General features: G+C 48.6%; 1 protein-coding gene across 1 annotated transcript in view; it reads right to left on the reverse strand.

The window, feature by feature from the left end:
* LOC148145765 (glutathione S-transferase theta-1-like) overlaps nucleotides 1–19,680 on the reverse strand; it is a 45,359-nt gene extending 25,679 nt beyond the window's left edge. Inside the window, exons 1-3 of the mRNA XM_088000233.1 lie at nucleotides 19,484–19,680; nucleotides 18,892–18,979; nucleotides 12,756–12,906 (exon numbers count right to left, since the gene is read on the reverse strand). Coding sequence (XP_087856359.1) covers nucleotides 12,756–12,906; nucleotides 18,892–18,979; nucleotides 19,484–19,595 — 351 coding nt within the window. The 5' untranslated portion in view covers nucleotides 19,596–19,680. The remainder of the gene's footprint in view (nucleotides 1–12,755; nucleotides 12,907–18,891; nucleotides 18,980–19,483) is intronic.
* Nucleotides 19,681–22,172: the final 2,492 nt, after the last annotated feature.

A 22,172-nucleotide genomic window follows, 5' to 3' on the forward strand; every position in this document is an offset into this window, starting at 1 on the left:
TAATCCCCATTAACCATCCCCTGCAATCCCAATAAACATCCCCATGTAATCCCCAAAACACCATCCACCTGTAATCCCCAAAAAACATCCCCCAGTAAGTCCCCAAACACCATCCCCTGCAATCCCCAAACACCATCCCCATGTAATCCTCAAACACCATCCCCATGTAATCCCCAATAACCATCCCCCTGTAATCCCCAATAACCATCACCCTGTATTCCCCAATAAACACCCCCTGTAATCCCCTATACCCCTCCCCCTGTAATCCACAATACCTACACCCCTGTAATCCCCAATAAACATCCCCTGTTATCCCCAATAAACATCCCCTGTAATCCCCAATATACATCCCCCTGTAATCCCCAATAAACATCCCCTGTAATCCCCGATAAACATCCCCTGTAATCCCCAATATACATCCCCCTGTAATCCCCAATAAACATCCCCCTGTAATCCCCAATAACCATCCCACTGCAATCCACATTAACCATCCCCCTGCAATCCCAAATAAACATCCCCCTGTAATCCCCAATAAACATCCCCTGTAATCCCCAATAAATTCTCCCCCTGGAATCCCCAATAACCTTCCCCCTGTAATCCCCAATAACCATCCTCCTGTAATCCCCGAATAAACATCCCCTGTAATCCCCAATAACCACCCCCCTGAAATCCCCAATAACTATCCCCCTGTAATCCCCAATAAACACTCCCCCTGTAATCCCCAATATCCATTCCCCTGAAATACCCAATAACCATTCCCCTGTAATCCCAATTAACATCCCCCTGTAATCCCCAATAAACAACCCCGTTATCCCCAAAAAGCAACCCCCTGTGATCCCCAATAACCAACCCCCTGTGATCCACAATAACCATCCCCCTGTAATCCCAATTAACATCCCCCTGTAACCCACAATAAACATCCCCCTGTAATTCCATATAAATTCTCCCCCTGGAATCCCCAATAACCTTCCCCCTGTAATCCCCAATAACCATCCTCCTGTAATCCCCGAATAAACATCCCCTGTAATCCCCAATAAATTCTCCCCCTGGAATCCCCAATAACCTTCCCCCTGTAATCCCCAATAACCATCCTCCTGTAAACCCCAATAAACATCCCCCTGTAATCCCCAATAAACATCCTACTGTAATCCCAAATAAACATCCACCTGTAATCCCCAATAAACATCCCCCTGTAATCCCAATAACCATCCCCCTGTACACCCCAATAAACATCCCCTGTAATCCCCAATAAATTCTCCCCCTGTAATCCCCAATAACCATCACCCTGTAATCCCCGAATAAACATCCCCTGTAATCCCCAATAAACATCTCCCTGTAATCCCCAATAGCCCTCCCCCTGTAATCCCCAATAACCATGCCCCTGTAATCCTCAATAAACATCCCCCTGTAATCTCCAATAACCATCCCCCTGTAATCCCCCATAAACATCCCTCTGGAATCCCCAATACCCCTCCCCCTGTAATCCCCAATAACCATGCCCCTGTAATCCCCAATATACATCCCCCTGTAATCCCCAATAAACATCCCCCCGTAATCCCCAATAAACATACCCCTATAATCCCCAATAACCATCCCCCTATAATCCCCAATAACCATCCCCCGTAATCCCCAATAACCATCCCCCTATAATCCCCAATAACCATCCCTCTGTAATCCCCAATATACATCCCCCTGTAAACCCCAATAACCATCCCCCTGTAATCCCCAAACACCATCCCCCTGTAATCCCCAAACACCATCCCCCTGTAATCCCCAATAAACATCCCCCTGTATTTCCCGGATGAACATCCCCCTGTAATCCCCAATACATAGTCCCCTGTAATCCCCAATAGACATCCCCATAATCCCCAATAACCATTCTCCTATAATACCCAACAAACACCCCCTGTAATCCCCAATAAACATTCCCCTGTAATCCCCAATAAACACCCCCTGTATTCCCCAATAAACACCCCCGGTAATCCCCAATAACCATCCCCCTGTCATCCCCAATAAACACCCCCTGTCATCCCCAATAACCATCCCCCTGTCATCCCCAATAAACACTCCCTGTAATCCCCAATAAACATTCCCCTGTAATCCCCAATAAACACCCCCCTGTAATCCCCAATAAACACCCCCGGTAATCCCCAATAACCATCCCCCTGTAATCGCCAATAAACACTCCCTGTAATCCCCAATAAACATTCCCCTGTAATCCCCAATAAACATCCCCCTGTAATCCCCAATAAACATCCCCTGTAATCCCCAATAAACATCCCCTGTAATCCCAATTAACATCCCCCTGAAAACGACAATAAACATCCGCCTGTAATCCCCAATAACCATCCCGCTGTATTCCCCAATAAACATCCTCTGTAATTCCCATTAACCATCCCCTGCAATCCCAATAAACATCCCCCTGTAATCCCCAAAACACCATCCACCTGTAATCCCCAAAAAACATCCCCCAGTAATTCCCCAAACATCATCCCCTGCAATCCCCAAACACCATCCCCATGTAATCCTCAAACACCATCCCCATGTAATCCCCAATAACCATCCCCCTGTAATCCCCAATAACCATCACGCTGTATTCCCCAATAAACACCCCCTGTAATCCCCTATTCCCCTCCCCCTGTAATCCGCATTACCTACACCCCTGTAATCCCCAATAAACATCCCCTGTTATCCCCAATAAACATCCCCTGTAATCCCCAATATACATCCCCCTGTAATCCCCAATAAACATCTCCCTGTAATCCCCAATAACCCTCCCCCTGTAATCCCCAATAACCATGCCCCTGTAATCCTCAATAAACATCCCCCTGTAATCCCCAATAACCATCCCCCTGTAATCCCCCATAAACATCCCTCTGGAATCCCCAATACCCCTCCCCCTGTAATCCCCAATAACCATGCCCCTGTAATCCCCAATATACATCCCCCTGTAATCCCCAATAAACATCCCCCCGTAATCCCCAATAAACATACCCCTGTAATCCCCAATAACCATCCCCCTATAATCCCCAATAACCATCCCCCTGTAATCCCCAATAACCATCACCCTATAATCCCCAATAACCATCCCTCTGTAATCCCCAATATACATCCCCCTGTAAACCACAATAACCATTCCCCTGTAATCCCCAAACACCATCCCCCTGTAATCCCCAAACACCATCCCCCTGTAATCCCCAAACACCATCCCCCTGTAATCCCCAATAAACATCCCCCTGTATTTCCCGGATGAACATCCCCCTGTAGTCCCCAATTCATAGTCCCCTGTAATCCCCAATAGACATCCCCATAATCCCCAATAACCATTCTCCTATAATACCCAACAAACACCCCCTGTAATCCCCAATAAACATTCCCCTGTAATCCCCAATAAACACCCCCTGTATTCCCCAATAAACACCCCCGGTAATCCCCAATAACCATACCCCTGTCATCCCCAATAAACACCCCCTGTCATCCCCAATAACCATCCCCCTGTCATCCCCAATAAACACCCCCTGTCATCCCCAATAACCATCCCCCTGTCATCCCCAATAAACACTCCCTGTAATCCCCAATAAACATTCCCCTGTAATCCCCAATAAACACCCCCCTGTAATCCCCAATAAACACCCCCGGTAATCCCCAATAACCATCCCCCTGTAATCGCCAATAACTATCCCCATGTAATACCCAATAACCATCCCCCTGTAATCCTCAATAAACATCCCCTGTAATCCCCAATAAACATTCCCCTGTAATCCTCAATAACCATCCCCCGATAATCCCCAATAACCATCCCCCTGTAATCCCAATTAACATCCCCCTGAAAACGACAATAAACATCCGCCTGTAATCCCCAATAACCATCCCGCTGTATTCCCCAATAAACATCCTCTGTAATCCCCATTAACCATCCCCTGCAATCCCAATAAACATCCCCATGTAATCCCCAAAACACCATCCACCTGTAATCCCCAAAAAACATCCCCCAGTAAGTCCCCAAACACCATCCCCTGCAATCCCCAAACACCATCCCCATGTAATCCTCAAACACCATCCCCATGTAATCCCCAATAACCATCCCCCTGTAATCCCCAATAACCATCACCCTGTATTCCCCAATAAACACCCCCTGTAATCCCCTATACCCCTCCCCCTGTAATCCGCAATACCTACACCCCTGTAATCCCCAATAAACATCCCCTGTTATCCACGATAAACATCCCCTGTAATCCCCAATATACATCCCCCTGTAATCCCCAATAAACATCCCCCTGTAATCCCCAATAACCATCCCACTGCAATCCACATTAACCATCCCCCTGCAATCCCAAATAAACATCCCCCTGTAATCCCCAATAAACATCCCCTGTAATCCCCAATAAATTCTCCCCCTGGAATCCCCAATAACCTTCCCCCTGTAATCCCCAATAACCATCCTCCTGTAATCCCCGAATAAACATCCCCTATAATCCCCAATAACCACCCCCCTGAAATCCCCAATAACTATCCCCCTGTAATCCCCAATAAACACTCCCCCTGTAATCCCCAATATCCATTCCCCTGAAATACCCAATAACCATTCCCCTGTAATCCCAATTAACATCCCCCTGTAATCCCCAATAAACAACCCCGTTATCCCCAAAAAGCAATCCCCTGTGATCCCCAATAACCAACCCCCTGTGATCCCCAATAACCATCCCCCTGTAATCCCAATTAACATCCCCCTGTAACCCACAATAAACATCCCCCTGTAATTCCATACAAATTCTCCCCCTGGAATCCCCAATAACCTTCCCCCTGTAATCCCCAATAACCATCCTCCTGTAATCCCCGAATAAACATCCCCTGTAATCCCCAATAAATTCTCCCCCTGGAATCCCCAATAACCTTCCCCCTGCAATCCCCAATAACGATCCCCCTGCAGTCCCCAATTAACATCCCCCTGTAATCCCCAAAAACCATTCCCCTGTAATCCCCAATAAACATCTCCCTGTAATCCCCAATAACCATCCCCCTGTAATCCCCAATAACCATCCCACTGCAATCCACAATAGCCATCCCCATGTAATCCCCAATAAACACACCCCCTGCAATCCCAAATAAACATCCCCCTGCAATCGGGGAGAAAGTGAGGACTGCAGTTGCTGGAGATCAGAGCTGGAAAAGCGCAGCAGGTCAGGCAGCATCCAAGAAACAGGAGAATCGACGTTTCGGGCATAAGCCCTTCTTCAGGATTCCTGAAGAAGGGTTTATGCCCGAAACGTCGATTCTCCTGTTCCTTGAATCCCCCTGCAATCCCCAATAACAATCCCCCTGTAATTCCCAATTAACCATCCCCCTGTAATCCCCAATAAAAACCTCCCTGTGATCCTCAATAAACATCCCCCTGTAATCCCCAGTAAACATCCCCCTGGAATCCCCAATAAACATCCCGCAGTAATGCCCAATAAATATCCCCCTGTAATACCAATAACCACCCCCCTGTAATTCCCAATAACCATCACCCTGTAATCCCCAATAGACATCCCCATAATCCCCAATAACCATTCTCCTATAATACCCAACAAACACCCCCTGTAATCCCCAATAAACATTCCCCTGTAATCCCCAATAAACACCCCCTGTATTCCCCAATAAACACCCCCGGTAATCCCCAATAACCATCCCCCTGTCATCCCCAATAAACACCCCCTGTCATCCCCAATAACCATCCCCCTGTCATCCCCAATAAACACCCCATGTCATCCCCAATAACCATCCCCCTGTCATCCCCAATAAACACTCCCTGTAATCCCCAATAAACATTCCCCTGTAATCCCCAATAAACACCCCCCTGTAATCCCCAATAAACACCCCCGGTAATCCCCAATAACCATCCCCCTGTAATCGCCAATAACTATCCCCATGTAATACCCAATAACCATCCCCCTGTAATCCTCAATAAACATCCCCTGTAATCCCCAATAAACATTCCCCTGTAATCCTCAATAACCATCCCCCGATAATCCCCAATAACCATCCCCCTGTAATCCCAATTAACATCCCCCTGAAAACGACAATAAACATCCGCCTGTAATCACCAATAACCATCCCGCTGTATTCCCCAATAACCATCCCGCTGTATTCCCCAATACACATCCTCTGTAATCCCCATTAACCATCCCCTGCAATCCCAATAAACATCCCCATGTAATCCCCAAAACACCATCCACCTGTAATCCCCAAAAAACATCCCCCAGTAAGTCCCCAAACACCATCCCCTGCAATCCCCAAACACCATCCCCATGTAATCCTCAAACACCATCCCCATGTAATCCCCAATAACCATCCCCCTGTAATCCCCAATAACCATCACCCTGTATTCCCCAATAAACACCCCCTGTAATCCCCTATACCCCTCCCCCTGTAATCCACAATACCTACACCCCTGTAATCCCCAATAAACATCCCCTGTTATCCCCAATAAACATCCCCTGTAATCCCCAATATACATCCCCCTGTAATCCCCAATAAACATCCCCTGTAATCCCCGATAAACATCCCCTGTAATCCCCAATATACATCCCCCTGTAATCCCCAATAAACATCCCCCTGTAATCCCCAATAACCATCCCACTGCAATCCACATTAACCATCCCCCTGCAATCCCAAATAAACATCCCCCTGTAATCCCCAATAAACATCCCCTGTAATCCCCAATAAATTCTCCCCCTGGAATCCCCAATAACCTTCCCCCTGTAATCCCCAATAACCATCCTCCTGTAATCCCCGAATAAACATCCCCTGTAATCCCCAATAACCACCCCCCTGAAATCCCCAATAACTATCCCCCTGTAATCCCCAATAAACACTCCCCCTGTAATCCCCAATATCCATTCCCCTGAAATACCCAATAACCATTCCCCTGTAATCCCAATTAACATCCCCCTGTAATCCCCAATAAACAACCCCGTTATCCCCAAAAAGCAACCCCCTGTGATCCCCAATAACCAACCCCCTGTGATCCACAATAACCATCCCCCTGTAATCCCAATTAACATCCCCCTGTAACCCACAATAAACATCCCCCTGTAATTCCATATAAATTCTCCCCCTGGAATCCCCAATAACCTTCCCCCTGTAATCCCCAATAACCATCCTCCTGTAATCCCCGAATAAACATCCCCTGTAATCCCCAATAAATTCTCCCCCTGGAATCCCCAATAACCTTCCCCCTGTAATCCCCAATAACCATCCTCCTGTAAACCCCAATAAACATCCTACTGTAATCCCAAATAAACATCCACCTGTAATCCCCAATAAACATCCCCCTGTAATCCCAATAACCATCCCCCTGTACACCCCAATAAACATCCCCTGTAATCCCCAATAAATTCTCCCCCTGTAATCCCCAATAACCATCACCCTGTAATCCCCGAATAAACATCCCCTGTAATCCCCAATAAACATCTCCCTGTAATCCCCAATAGCCCTCCCCCTGTAATCCCCAATAACCATGCCCCTGTAATCCTCAATAAACATCCCCCTGTAATCTCCAATAACCATCCCCCTGTAATCCCCCATAAACATCCCTCTGGAATCCCCAATACCCCTCCCCCTGTAATCCCCAATAACCATGCCCCTGTAATCCCCAATATACATCCCCCTGTAATCCCCAATAAACATCCCCCCGTAATCCCCAATAAACATACCCCTATAATCCCCAATAACCATCCCCCTATAATCCCCAATAACCATCCCCCGTAATCCCCAATAACCATCCCCCTATAATCCCCAATAACCATCCCTCTGTAATCCCCAATATACATCCCCCTGTAAACCCCAATAACCATCCCCCTGTAATCCCCAAACACCATCCCCCTGTAATCCCCAAACACCATCCCCCTGTAATCCCCAATAAACATCCCCCTGTATTTCCCGGATGAACATCCCCCTGTAATCCCCAATACATAGTCCCCTGTAATCCCCAATAGACATCCCCATAATCCCCAATAACCATTCTCCTATAATACCCAACAAACACCCCCTGTAATCCCCAATAAACATTCCCCTGTAATCCCCAATAAACACCCCCTGTATTCCCCAATAAACACCCCCGGTAATCCCCAATAACCATCCCCCTGTCATCCCCAATAAACACCCCCTGTCATCCCCAATAACCATCCCCCTGTCATCCCCAATAAACACTCCCTGTAATCCCCAATAAACATTCCCCTGTAATCCCCAATAAACACCCCCCTGTAATCCCCAATAAACACCCCCGGTAATCCCCAATAACCATCCCCCTGTAATCGCCAATAAACACTCCCTGTAATCCCCAATAAACATTCCCCTGTAATCCCCAATAAACATCCCCCTGTAATCCCCAATAAACATCCCCTGTAATCCCCAATAAACATCCCCTGTAATCCCAATTAACATCCCCCTGAAAACGACAATAAACATCCGCCTGTAATCCCCAATAACCATCCCGCTGTATTCCCCAATAAACATCCTCTGTAATTCCCATTAACCATCCCCTGCAATCCCAATAAACATCCCCCTGTAATCCCCAAAACACCATCCACCTGTAATCCCCAAAAAACATCCCCCAGTAATTCCCCAAACATCATCCCCTGCAATCCCCAAACACCATCCCCATGTAATCCTCAAACACCATCCCCATGTAATCCCCAATAACCATCCCCCTGTAATCCCCAATAACCATCACGCTGTATTCCCCAATAAACACCCCCTGTAATCCCCTATTCCCCTCCCCCTGTAATCCGCATTACCTACACCCCTGTAATCCCCAATAAACATCCCCTGTTATCCCCAATAAACATCCCCTGTAATCCCCAATATACATCCCCCTGTAATCCCCAATAAACATCTCCCTGTAATCCCCAATAACCCTCCCCCTGTAATCCCCAATAACCATGCCCCTGTAATCCTCAATAAACATCCCCCTGTAATCCCCAATAACCATCCCCCTGTAATCCCCCATAAACATCCCTCTGGAATCCCCAATACCCCTCCCCCTGTAATCCCCAATAACCATGCCCCTGTAATCCCCAATATACATCCCCCTGTAATCCCCAATAAACATCCCCCCGTAATCCCCAATAAACATACCCCTGTAATCCCCAATAACCATCCCCCTATAATCCCCAATAACCATCCCCCTGTAATCCCCAATAACCATCACCCTATAATCCCCAATAACCATCCCTCTGTAATCCCCAATATACATCCCCCTGTAAACCACAATAACCATTCCCCTGTAATCCCCAAACACCATCCCCCTGTAATCCCCAAACACCATCCCCCTGTAATCCCCAAACACCATCCCCCTGTAATCCCCAATAAACATCCCCCTGTATTTCCCGGATGAACATCCCCCTGTAGTCCCCAATTCATAGTCCCCTGTAATCCCCAATAGACATCCCCATAATCCCCAATAACCATTCTCCTATAATACCCAACAAACACCCCCTGTAATCCCCAATAAACATTCCCCTGTAATCCCCAATAAACACCCCCTGTATTCCCCAATAAACACCCCCGGTAATCCCCAATAACCATACCCCTGTCATCCCCAATAAACACCCCCTGTCATCCCCAATAACCATCCCCCTGTCATCCCCAATAAACACCCCCTGTCATCCCCAATAACCATCCCCCTGTCATCCCCAATAAACACTCCCTGTAATCCCCAATAAACATTCCCCTGTAATCCCCAATAAACACCCCCCTGTAATCCCCAATAAACACCCCCGGTAATCCCCAATAACCATCCCCCTGTAATCGCCAATAACTATCCCCATGTAATACCCAATAACCATCCCCCTGTAATCCTCAATAAACATCCCCTGTAATCCCCAATAAACATTCCCCTGTAATCCTCAATAACCATCCCCCGATAATCCCCAATAACCATCCCCCTGTAATCCCAATTAACATCCCCCTGAAAACGACAATAAACATCCGCCTGTAATCCCCAATAACCATCCCGCTGTATTCCCCAATAAACATCCTCTGTAATCCCCATTAACCATCCCCTGCAATCCCAATAAACATCCCCATGTAATCCCCAAAACACCATCCACCTGTAATCCCCAAAAAACATCCCCCAGTAAGTCCCCAAACACCATCCCCTGCAATCCCCAAACACCATCCCCATGTAATCCTCAAACACCATCCCCATGTAATCCCCAATAACCATCCCCCTGTAATCCCCAATAACCATCACCCTGTATTCCCCAATAAACACCCCCTGTAATCCCCTATACCCCTCCCCCTGTAATCCGCAATACCTACACCCCTGTAATCCCCAATAAACATCCCCTGTTATCCCCAATAAACATCCCCTGTAATCCCCAATATACATCCCCCTGTAATCCCCAATAAACATCCCCTGTAATCCCCGATAAACATCCCCTGTAATCCCCAATATACATCCCCCTGTAATCCCCAATAAACATCCCCCTGTAATCCCCAATAACCATCCCACTGCAATCCACATTAACCATCCCCTGCAATCCCAAATAAACATCCCCCTGTAATCCCCAATAAACATCCCCTGTAATCCCCAATAAATTCTCCCCCTGGAATCCCCAATAACCTTCCCCCTGTAATCCCCAATAACCATCCTCCTGTAATCCCCGAATAAACATCCCCTATAATCCCCAATAACCACCCCCCTGAAATCCCCAATAACTATCCCCCTGTAATCCCCAATAAACACTCCCCCTGTAATCCCCAATATCCATTCCCCTGAAATACCCAATAACCATTCCCCTGTAATCCCAATTAACATCCCCCTGTAATCCCCAATAAACAACCCCGTTATCCCCAAAAAGCAACCCCCTGTGATCCCCAATAACCAACCCCCTGTGATCCACAATAACCATCCCCCTGTAATCCCAATTAACATCCCCCTGTAACCCACAATAAACATCCCCCTGTAATTCCATATAAATTCTCCCCCTGGAATCCCCAATAACCTTCCCCCTGTAATCCCCAATAACCATCCTCCTGTAATCCCCGAATAAACATCCCCTGTAATCCCCAATAAATTCTCCCCCTGGAATCCCCAATAACCTTCCCCCTGTAATCCCCAATAACCATCCTCCTGTAAACCCCAATAAACATCCCCCTGTAATCCCCAATAAACATCCTACTGTAATCCCAAATAAACATCCACCTGTAATCCCCAATAAACATCCCCCTGTAATCCCAATAACCATCCCCCTGTACTCCCCAATAAACATCCCCTGTAATCCCCAATAAATTCTCCCCCTGGAATCCCCAATAACCTTCCCCCTGTAATCCCCAATAACCATCCTCCTGTAATCCCCGAATAAACATCCCCCTGTAATCCCCAATAACCACCCCCCTGTAATCCCCAATAAACACTCCCCCTGTAATCCCCAATATCCATTCCCCTGAAATACCCAATAACCATCCCCCTGTAATCCCCAATAAACATCCCCCTGTAATCCCCAATAACCATCCCCCTGCAATCCTAAATAAACATCCCCCTGCAAACCCCAATAACGATCCCCCTGCAGTCCCCAATTAACATCCCCCTGTAATCCCCAAAAACCTTCCCCTGTAATCCCCAATAAACATCTCCCTGTAATCCCCAATAACCATCCCCCTGCAATCCCCAATAACGATCCCCCTGCAGTCCCCAATTAACATCCCCCTGTAATCCCCAAAAACCTTCCCCTGTAATCCCCAATAAACATCTCCCTGTAATCCCCAATAACCATCCCACTGCAATCCACAATAACCATCCCCATGTAATCCCCAATAAACACTCCCCCTGCAATCCCAAATAAACATCCCCCTGCAATCGGGGAGAAAGTGAGGACTGCAGTTGCTGGAGATCAGAGCTGGAAAAGCGCAGCAGGTCAGGCAGTATCCAAGGAACAGGAGAATCGACGTTTCGGGCATAAGCCCTTCTTCTGGATTCCTGAAGAAGGGTTTATGCCCGAAACGTCGATTCTCCTGTTCCTTGAATCCCCCTGCAATCCCCAATAACAATCCCCCTGTAATTCCCAATTAACCATCCCCCTGTCATCCCCAATAAAAACCTCCCTGTGATCCTCAATAAACATCCCCCTGTAATCCCCAGTAAACATCCCCCTGGAATCCCCAATAAACATCCCGCAGTAATGCCCAATAAATTTCCCCCTGTAATCCCAATAACCATCCCCCTGTAATCCCCAATAACCATCACCCTGTAATCCCCGAATAAACATCCCCCATAATCCCCAATAAACATCTCCCTGTAATCCCCAATAACCCTCCCCTGTAATCCCCAATAACCATGCCCCTGTAATCCTCAATAAACATCCTCCTGTAATCCCCAATAACCATCCCCCTGTAATCCCCCATAAACATCCCTCTGGAATCCCCAATACCCCTCCCCCTGTAATCCCAATAACCATGCCCCTGTAATCCCCAATAAACATCCCCCTGTAATCCCCAATAAACACCCCTCTGTAATCCCCAATAACCACCCCCCTGTAATCCCCAATAACCATCCTCGTGTAATCCCCAATAAACACATCCCCATCAACCCCATTAACATCCCCCTGTAATCCCCAATAAACAACCCCCTGTAATCCCCAATAACCATCCCCCTGTAATCCCCAAGAAACATTCCTGTCCTCCCCAATAAACATTCTCCATCAACCCCATTAAACATCCCCTGATAATCCCCAGTATATGGGTTCCCTATAAGACATTGGTGATGTTACCCTGAACACATATATCCTGCATCCCTGATATCGAACGGTCATGTGCTGCCAGGCCAGATACTCATCCACTCGGGCACGCCTCTGGAGATCAGCCGGGTACCAGTGGTCGGGTGTCTTGTATTTACACGCCAGGTATTTGAGAATCGCCACACTTCAGGAGAGAATCAGAGAGACAGTCCGTTATTATCACTCTCTGTCAGTGTCACTCTCTATCTCGGGGTCACTCTTTGTGTCTCAGGGTCACTGTGTCTCAGGGTCACTCTGTCTCAGGGTCACTCAGTCTGTCAGGGACACACTGTCTGTCAGGGACATGCTCTGTCTCAGTGACACTCTCTATCAAGGACACTGTCTCAGGGTCATTCTGTGTCAGGGTCATTCTGTGTCAGGGACACTCTATGTCTCAGGGTCACTGTGTCTCAGGGTCACTCAGTCTGTCAGGGACACACTGTCTGTCAGGGACATGCTCTGTCTCAGTGACACTCTCTATCAAGGACACTGTCTCAGGGTCATTCTGTGTCAGGGTCATTCTGTGTCAGGGACACTCTGTGTCTCAGGGTCACTGTGTCTCAGGGTCACTCAGTCTGTCAGGGACACACTGTCTGTCAGGGACATGCTCTGTCTCAGTGACACTCTCTATCAAGGACACTGTCTCAGGGTCATTCTGTGTCAGGGACACTGTCTCAGGGTCACACTCTGTCTCAGGGTCAATCTGTGTGTCAGGGTCACTCCCTATCTCAGGGTCACTCTGCGTCTCAGGGTCACTCTGTGTCTCAGGGTCACTGTCTCAGGGTCACTTTGTCTCAGGGACACTCTGTGTCTCAGGGTCACTTTGTCTCAGGGACACTCTCTGTCTCAGGGTCACTTTGTCTCAGGGACACTCTGTCTCAGGGACACTCCCTGTCAGGGTTACTCTGTCTCAGCGTCACACTCTGTCTCTGGGACATCTGTCTCAGGGTCACTCTGTCTCAGGGACACACTCTGTCTCAGGGTCACTTTGTCTCAGGGACACTCTCTGTCTCAGGGTCACTTTGTCTCAGGGACACTCTGTCTCAGGGACACTCTGTGTCTCAGGGTCACTTTGTCTCAGGGACACTCTCTGTCTCAGGGACACTCCCTGTCAGGGTCACTTTGACTCAGGGACACTCTCTGTCTCAGGGTCACTTTGTCTCAGGGACACTCTGTCTCAGGGACACTCTGTGTCTCAGGGTCACTTTGTCTCAGGGACACTCTCTGTCTCAGGGTCACTTTGTCTCAGGGACACTCTGTGTCTCAGGGTCACTTTGTCTCAGGGACACTCTCTGTCTCAGGGTCACTTTGTCTCAGGGACACTCTGTCTCAGGGACACTCTGTGTCTCAGGGTCACTTTGTCTCAGGGACACTCTCTGTCTCAGGGACACTCCCTGTCAGGGTCACTCTGTCTCAGCGTCACACTCTGTCTCAGGGACACACTCTGTCGATGGGTCACTCTGCCTCAGGGATACATAGAACATAGAAAAATACAGCGCAGTACAGGCTCTTTGGCCCTCGATGTTGCGCCGATCCAAGCCCACCTAACCTACACTAGCCCACTATCCTCCATATGCCTATCCAATGCCCGCTTAAATGCCCATAAAGAGGGAGAGTCCACCACTGCTACTGGCAGGGCATTCCATGAACTCACGACTCGCTGAGTAAAGAACCTACCCCTAACATCTGTCCTATACCTACCACCCCTTAATTTAAAGCTATGCCCCCTCGTAATAGCTGACTCCATACATGGAAAAAGGTTCTCACGGTCAACCCTATCTAAACCCCTAATCACCTTGTACACCTCTATCAAGTCACCCCTAAACCTCCTTTTCTCCAATGAAAACAACCCCAAGTGCCTCAGCCTTTCCTCATACGATCTTCCTTCCATACCAGGCAACATCCTGATAAACCTCCTCTGCACCCGTTCCAGTGCCTCCACATCCTTCCTATAGTATGGCGACCAAAACTGCACACAATACTCCAGATGCGGCCGCACCAGAGTCTTATACAACTGCAACATGACCTCAGGACTCCGGAACTCAATTCCTCTACCAATAAAAGCCAGTACGCCATATGCCTTCTTCACCGCACTATTTACCTGGGTGGCAACTTTCAAAGATCTGTGTACATGGACACCAAGATCCCTCTGCTCATCCACACTACCAAGTATCCAACCATTAGCCCAGTACCCCATCTTTTTGTTACTCTTACCAAAGTGAATCACCTCACACTTAGCTACATTGAACTCCATTTGCCACCTTTCTGCCCAGTTCTGCAGCTTATCTATATCCCGCTGTAACCTGCCACATCCTTCCTCACTGTCAACAACTCTTCTGACTTTCGTATCATCCGCAAACTTGCTCACCCAACCTTCTCGCCCCTCCTCCAGGTCATTTATAAAAATGACAAACAGCAATGGTCCCAAAACAGATCCTTGCGGAACACCGCTAGTAACGGCACTCCAAGATGAACCTTTACCATCAACTACTCCCCTCTGTCTTCTTCCAGCCAGCCAACCCCTAACCAAACCTCCAACTCACCCTCAATGCCATACCTCCGTATTTTTTGCAGTAGTCTACCATGGGGAACCTTATCAAACGCCTTACTAAAATCCATATACACCACATCTACCGCTTTCCCCTCGTCCACCTCCTTAGTCACCTTCTCAAAGAATTCAATAAGGTTTGTGAGGCACGACCTGCCCTTCACAAAACCATGCTGACTATCCTTGATCACATTATTCCTATCCAGATGTTCATAAATCCTATCCCTTACAATTCTCTCTAAGACTTTGCCCACAACAGAAGTGAGACTCACCGGTCTATGTTACTAGGGTTATCCCTACTCCCCTTCTTGAACAAGGGAACCACATTTGCTAGCCTCCAGTCTTCTGGCACTACTCCTGTAGACAACGAGGACATAAAAATCAAGGCCAATGGCTCTGCAATCTCCTCCCTTGCTTCCCAGAGAATCCTAGGATAAATGCCATCAGGCACAGGGGACTTATCTATTTTCACCCTTTCCAGAATTTCCAACACCTCTTCCCTACATACCTCAAAGCCGTCCATTCTAATTAATTGTGACTCAGTATTCACATTGACAACAATGTCCTGTTCCTGAGTGAATACTGACGAAAAGTATTCATTCAGTGTCTCCCCAATCTCTTCAGCCTCCACACGCAACTTCCCACTACTATCCTTGACTGGACCTATTCCTACCCTAGTCATTCTTTTATTCCTGACATACCTATAGAAAGCCTTAGGGTTTTCCCTAATCCTACCAACTAAGGACCTTTCATGTCCCCTCCTTGCTGCTCTTAGCTCTCTCTTCAGGTCCTTCCTGGCTACCTTATAACTCTCAATCGCCCCAATTGAATCTTCACGCCTCATCTTTACATAGGCCGCCCTCTTCCATTTAACAAGGGATTCCAATTCCTTATTAAACCACGGCTCCCTCACACGACCCTTTCCTCCCTGCCTGACAGGTACATAGTTATCAAGGACACTCAATAGTTGCTCCTTGAACAAGCTCCACATATCAATTACGCCCTTGCCTTGAAGCTTACTTTTCCAAGCCACGCATCCTAAGTCATGCCTCACCGCATCATAATTTCCCTGCCCCCAGCCATAACTCTTGCCCTGCAGTGCACACTTATCCCTCTCCATCACTCGAGTAAAAGTCACCGAATTGTGGTCACTGTCCCCAAAGTGCTCACCTACCTCTAATTCTAACACCTGGCCTGATTCGTTACCCAGATCCAAATCCAGTATGGCCTCACCTCTTGTTGGCCTGTCTACATATTGTGTCAGGAAACCCTCCTGCACACATTGGACAAACACCGACCCATCTAACGAACTAGAGCTATAGCTTTCCCAGTCAATATCTGGAAAGTTAAAGTCCCCCATAACAACCACCCTATTACTTTCACTCTTCTCCTGAATCATCCTCGCAATCCTTTCTTCTACATTTCTAGGACTATTAGGAGGCCTGTAAAAAACTCCTAACAGGGTGACCTCACCTTTCCTATTCCTAACCTCAGCCCAAACTACCTCAGATGGCGAGTCTTCATCCATCGTCCTTTCCACCGCTGTAATTCTATCTTTGACAAGCAATGCCACACCTCCCCCTCTTTTACCCCCACCTCTGACCCTACTAAAACATTTAAACTCTGGGACCTGCAACAGCCAATCCTGTCCCTGTTCTACCCATGTCTCCGTAATAGCCACAACATCGAAGTCCCAGGTACCAACCCACGCTGCAAGTTCACCTACCTTATTTCGTATACTTCTTGCATTGAAGTATACACACTTCAAGCCACTTTCCTGTTTACAGGCACCCTCCTTTGAGATTGATGCCATGTTCCTAACCTCCCTACACTCCAGGTCCTGCACCCTAAAGCTACAGTCTAGGTTCCCATGCCCCTGCAGAGTTAGTTTAAACCCCCCCCAAGAGCACTAGCAAACCTCCCGCCAAGAATACCAGTGCCCCTCAGGTTCAGGTGTAGACCATCCTGTTTATAGAGGTCCCACCTTCCCCAGAAAGAACCCCAGTTATCCAAATACTGGAATCCCTCCCTCCTGCACCATCCCTGTAGCCACGCATTTAACTGTTCTCTCTCCCTATTCCTCAACTCTCTATCACGTGGCACTGTGTCTCAGGGACACTGTCTCAGGGTCACTCTGTGTGTCAGGTACACTGTCTCAGGGTCACTCTGTCTCAGGGTCACACACTGTCTCTGGGACACTGAGTGTCAGGGAAAATGTCTCAGGGTCACTCTGTGTCAGGGACACTCTCTGTGTCAGGGTCACTCTCTGTGTCAGGGTCACTCTCTGTCTCAGGGACAACGTCTCAGGGTCACTCTGTGTGTCAGGGTCACTGTGTCTCAGGATCACTGTGTCTCAGGGTCACTCTCTGTCTCAGGGACAATGTCTCAGGGTCACTCTGTCTCAGGGTCACTCTGTGTGTCAGGGACACTGTCTCAGGGTCACACTGTCTCAGGGTCTCTCTCTGTCTCAGGTTCACTCTGTCTCAGGGTCAGTGTGTGTGTTAGGGTCACTCTCTGTCTCAGAGTCACTCTGTCTCAGGGTCACTCTCTGTCTCAGGGAACCTCTCTGTCTCAGGGTCACTCTCTGTGTCAGGGTCACTCTCTGTCTCAGGGACAATGTCTCAGGGTCACTCTGTGTGTAAGAGATGCTGTCTCAAGGTCACACTGTCTCAGGGACACTGTGTGTGTCAGGGTCACTCTCTGTCTCAGGGACACTCTCTGTCTCAGGGACAGTCTCTGTCTCAGGGTCACTCTGTCTCAGGGACACTCTCTGTCTCAGGGTCGCTCTGTCTCAGGGACACTCTCTGTCTCAGGGTCGCTCTGTCTCAGGGACAATGTCTCAGGGACACTCTGTCTCAGGGTCACTCTGTCTCAGGGACACTCTGTCTCAGGGACACTCTCTGTCTCAGGGACACTCTGTCTCAGGGACACTCTCTGTCTCAGGGTCGCTCTGTCTCAGGGACAATGTCTCAGGGACACTGTCTCAGGGTCACTCTGTCTCAGGGATACTCTGTCTCAGGGACACTCTCTGTCTCAGGGTCACTCTTTGTCTCAGGGTCACTCTGTTTCAGGGACACTCTGTCTCAGGGACACTGTCTCAGGGTCACTCTCTGTCTCAGGGTCACTCTCTGTCTCAGGGACACTCTGTCTCAGGGACACTGTCTCAGGGTCACTCTCTGTCTCAGGGACACTGTCTCAGGGACACTCTCTGTCTCAGGGACAATGTCTCAGGGTCACTCTGTCTCAGGGACACTCTCTGTCTCAGGGTCACTCTCTGTTTCAGGGACACTCTGTCTCAGGGACACTGTCTCAGGGACACTCTCTGTCTCAGGGTCACTCTCTGTCTCAGGGACACTCTGTCTCAGGGTCACTCTCTGTCTCAGGGACACTCTCTGTCTCAGGGTCACTCTGTCTCAGGGACACTGTCTCAGGGACACTGTCTCAGGGTCACTCTCTGTCTCAGGGACACTGTCTCAGGGACACTGTCTCAGGGACACTCTGTCTCAGGGACACTGTCTCAGGGTCACTCTCTGTCTCAGGGTCAGAGCAGTGTTTGTTTTGAACACAGAAGCATGCCCTCACCTCTCTCCCATGGTGAAAGCTCCATCCTTGAGCGCTGGCACCAGTCTGAGGGGATTCACTTTGCCAAAGTCCTCACTGTACTGCTGACCTGCAGACAATACAAGACACAGGAAACTGGAGCAGATGGTATCAGGCAGTTTCACATGCCCCATGGTGACACCTCACCTATCCATGGGACAGCCTGATTGGGGATTGGGGGGAAGGGAGCGGGAGGGCGAGGGGGAGGGGGAGGGAGAGGAGGGGGTGGAGGGTGAGGGAAGGGGGGAGACTGATCAGGGAGAGATCAGAGAGGTGGTGATGAAGGCGTGACAGAGGGAAAGAAAAGGAGAGGGAGGCAAACTTGAGAGAAATATTAGGGGGAGAAGCAGAGAGTGCTGGAGAAACGCAGCAGGTCTGGGCAATTCCGATAGAACCAGAATGAACATTTTTGGCTCCAGTGCAGCTCCTGTTCAGAACTGAGTTTGAGATTTACTCCATCCACAGTCCTTCACCCTGATTAGCAGAGCTGCAGAGTGGCAGGAGAGAGGAATGAAAACAGATTTCCTACAATCTAGCAGAGACAGCTGAGGTCAGAGTGAGCTCTCTGTCCTACCTGCAAACAGATCGACCTGCTTAAACTCAAACACAATGTTATTCTTCTTGGCGAAAATGTAGACAGCCCGGCAGGGCTGTGAGTGCAGATCCAAGTACAGCTCCAAACCCATGCTGCTGCTTCCAGACTTTGCAGAATAACAAGACTCAGGGAATCAGCAGCTCAGTCTTTGTCTGATGTCAAACCAATCCCTCCCCCAGTTCCCACAAACACACAGCAGAGAGGAAGGGACTGAAGGTTAAGTGGGACAGTGTGTGTGTGTGTGTGTGTGTGTGGGGGGGGGGTGGGGGTGGGGAGGGGGGGGTTGGGGGTTGCTGGGTGCAGTGCCTCATAGTTCACTCGGGAGTTCAACTTGCTTTCTATTTGCTGACTGTGTAAAGGTGAAGTTAGACAGACAGTACAACACCTTGTCACCTGCTCAGACTGCCCACCATTGGCCCCTGTTGGCAGGTAGCTACTGAACCCGTTTGGTTCAGAATGGAATTGTATCGGGGTCTGAGCCAACACAGACTATATTGGTAGGACAACCCAGGGCATGACTTATACCCTTAATGGTAAGGTCCGAGGGAGTGTTGCTGAACAAAGAGACCTTGGAGTGCAGGTTCATAGCTCCTTGAAAGTGGAGTCGCAGGTAGGTAGGATAGTGAAGAAGGTGTTTGGTATGCTTTCCTTTATTGGTCAGAGTATTGAGTATAGCAGTTGGGAGGTCATGTTGTGACTGTACAAGACACTGGTTAGGCCACTGTTGGAATGTTGCGTACAGTTCTGGTCTCCCCACTATAAAACAGATGCTGTTAAGCTTGAAAGGGGTTCAAAAAAAGATTTATAAGGATGTTGCCAGGATTGAAGAGTTTGAGCTATAGGGAGCGGTTGAATGGGATGGAGCTGTTTTCCCTGGAGCGTCGGAGGCTGAGGGGTGACCTTACAGAGGTTTACAAAATTATGAGGGGCATGGATAGGGTAAATAGGCAAAGCCTTTTCCCTGGGGTGGGGGAATCCAGAACTAGAGGGCATAGGTTTAGGGTGAGAGGGGAAAGATATAAAATAGACCTAAGGGGCAACTTTTTCACACAGAGGGTGGTACGTGTGTGGAATGAGCTGCCAGAGGAAGTGGTGGAGGCTGGTACAATTGCTACATTTAAAAGGCTTTTGGATGGGTATATGAATAGGAAGGGTTTGGAGGGATATGGGCTGGGTGCTGGCAGGTGGGACGAGATGAGTTTGGGATATCTGGTCGGCATGGACGGGTTGGACCGAAGGGTCTCTTTCTTTGCTGTCCATCTCTATGCCCAGCCATTCAATGTGATCATGGCTGATCGTCCAACTCAGTCCCCCGTTCCTGCTTTCTCCCCATGCCCTTTGACCCCTGGATCCCAAAGAGCTAAATCTCACTCTTTCTCGATAAACTGACTGTCCTTAAAGAGAAAGTCTTTTAAACATCAGAAAACGACCTGTCCCATCCAGCTGAGTAGGTGTTTGGGCATTAGTTAGCTGAAAGTTACATTTGTATACGGTTGGTTCTGTGATAACGTGGGTAGTTCCGTTCTGTTGCAACCCCGTGTTATAAGAAAATCGCGCAGTAGCAGCACCATTGAAACTAATGGGGCCGGGTTCACATTCTCAACAAACTACGTTTTCAAAGTTCACCGTGCCCCCAATTTGTCAATCCAGTGACAGCGAGTTTGCATTAATGAAATGTGCGTTATAGCAGAGCGGCCTGTAGCTGAGTGTAAGGAGGTGAGCAGGGACGGGCTGCCTCAATCTGAGCTGTCATCCAGCTCGCAATGTTTAACTTTCGCAATTCCACTGGGTCGAGCTGTCCAAACGCCGCTCCCCCACCCCCCCAACCTCCCCTCCCCTGGCATGGTCTTGGCCAGGCACCAAACCCTTTGTGCTGCGTGTGCTCTTTGAATGAACTTTGAACCTTGCTGGGGAGTAAGGTCCACTCCATGCTGCCTGCCTATCAGGCAGTGCCCAGCCTTCCCATTTCTCATCAATCCTTGCCAATTCCACCAATAGAGGGGGTTTTAACAGAAAACAGAAAGTCAGGAGAGAGACAAACAGTCCATTTCAAAACGATGGAACGGTCACGAGAGAGGAGTCATCATTCACAGTGTTTCCCCATTGATTGTTGAATGGGTGACCAGGGGAGGCAGATGGAGTCATCGCTAATGGAAGAGGCCAGCACATCAGAGTAAAAGGTAAGGCTGAAGCTGTCGCACCAATCTTCAGCCAGAAGGGCCAAGTCGATGGACCATCTCGGGCTCCTCCAGTGCTTCCCAGCATCACAGTCTTCAGACCATTCCATTCATTCCATGTCAGGTCGAGAAACAGTTGGAAACACTGGCTAAAAGAACAAAGAGCATTACAGCACAGGAACAGGCCCTTTGATGCTCCACGGCTGCACTGATCCAGATCCTCTATCGAAACCAGTCGCCTATTTTCTAAGGATTTGTATCCCTCTGCTCCCTCCCCATTCACGTATCTGCCCAGATACATCTTAAATGATGCTATCGTCTCTACCATCTCCACTGGCAACGTGTTCCAGGCACCCACCACCCTCTGTGTAAAGAACTTTCCACGTATATCTCCCTTAAACTTTTCTTGTTGAACTCATGACCCCTAGTAACTGAGGCCCCCACTCTGGGGAAAAAGCTTCTTGCTATCCACCCTGTCCATGACTCTCATG

Source organism: Chiloscyllium plagiosum, unplaced genomic scaffold, assembly GCF_037043375.1.
Source record: "Chiloscyllium plagiosum isolate Xiang-an unplaced genomic scaffold, Cpla_swu_hap1 HiC_scaffold_24, whole genome shotgun sequence".
NCBI lineage: Eukaryota > Metazoa > Chordata > Chondrichthyes > Orectolobiformes > Hemiscylliidae > Chiloscyllium > Chiloscyllium plagiosum.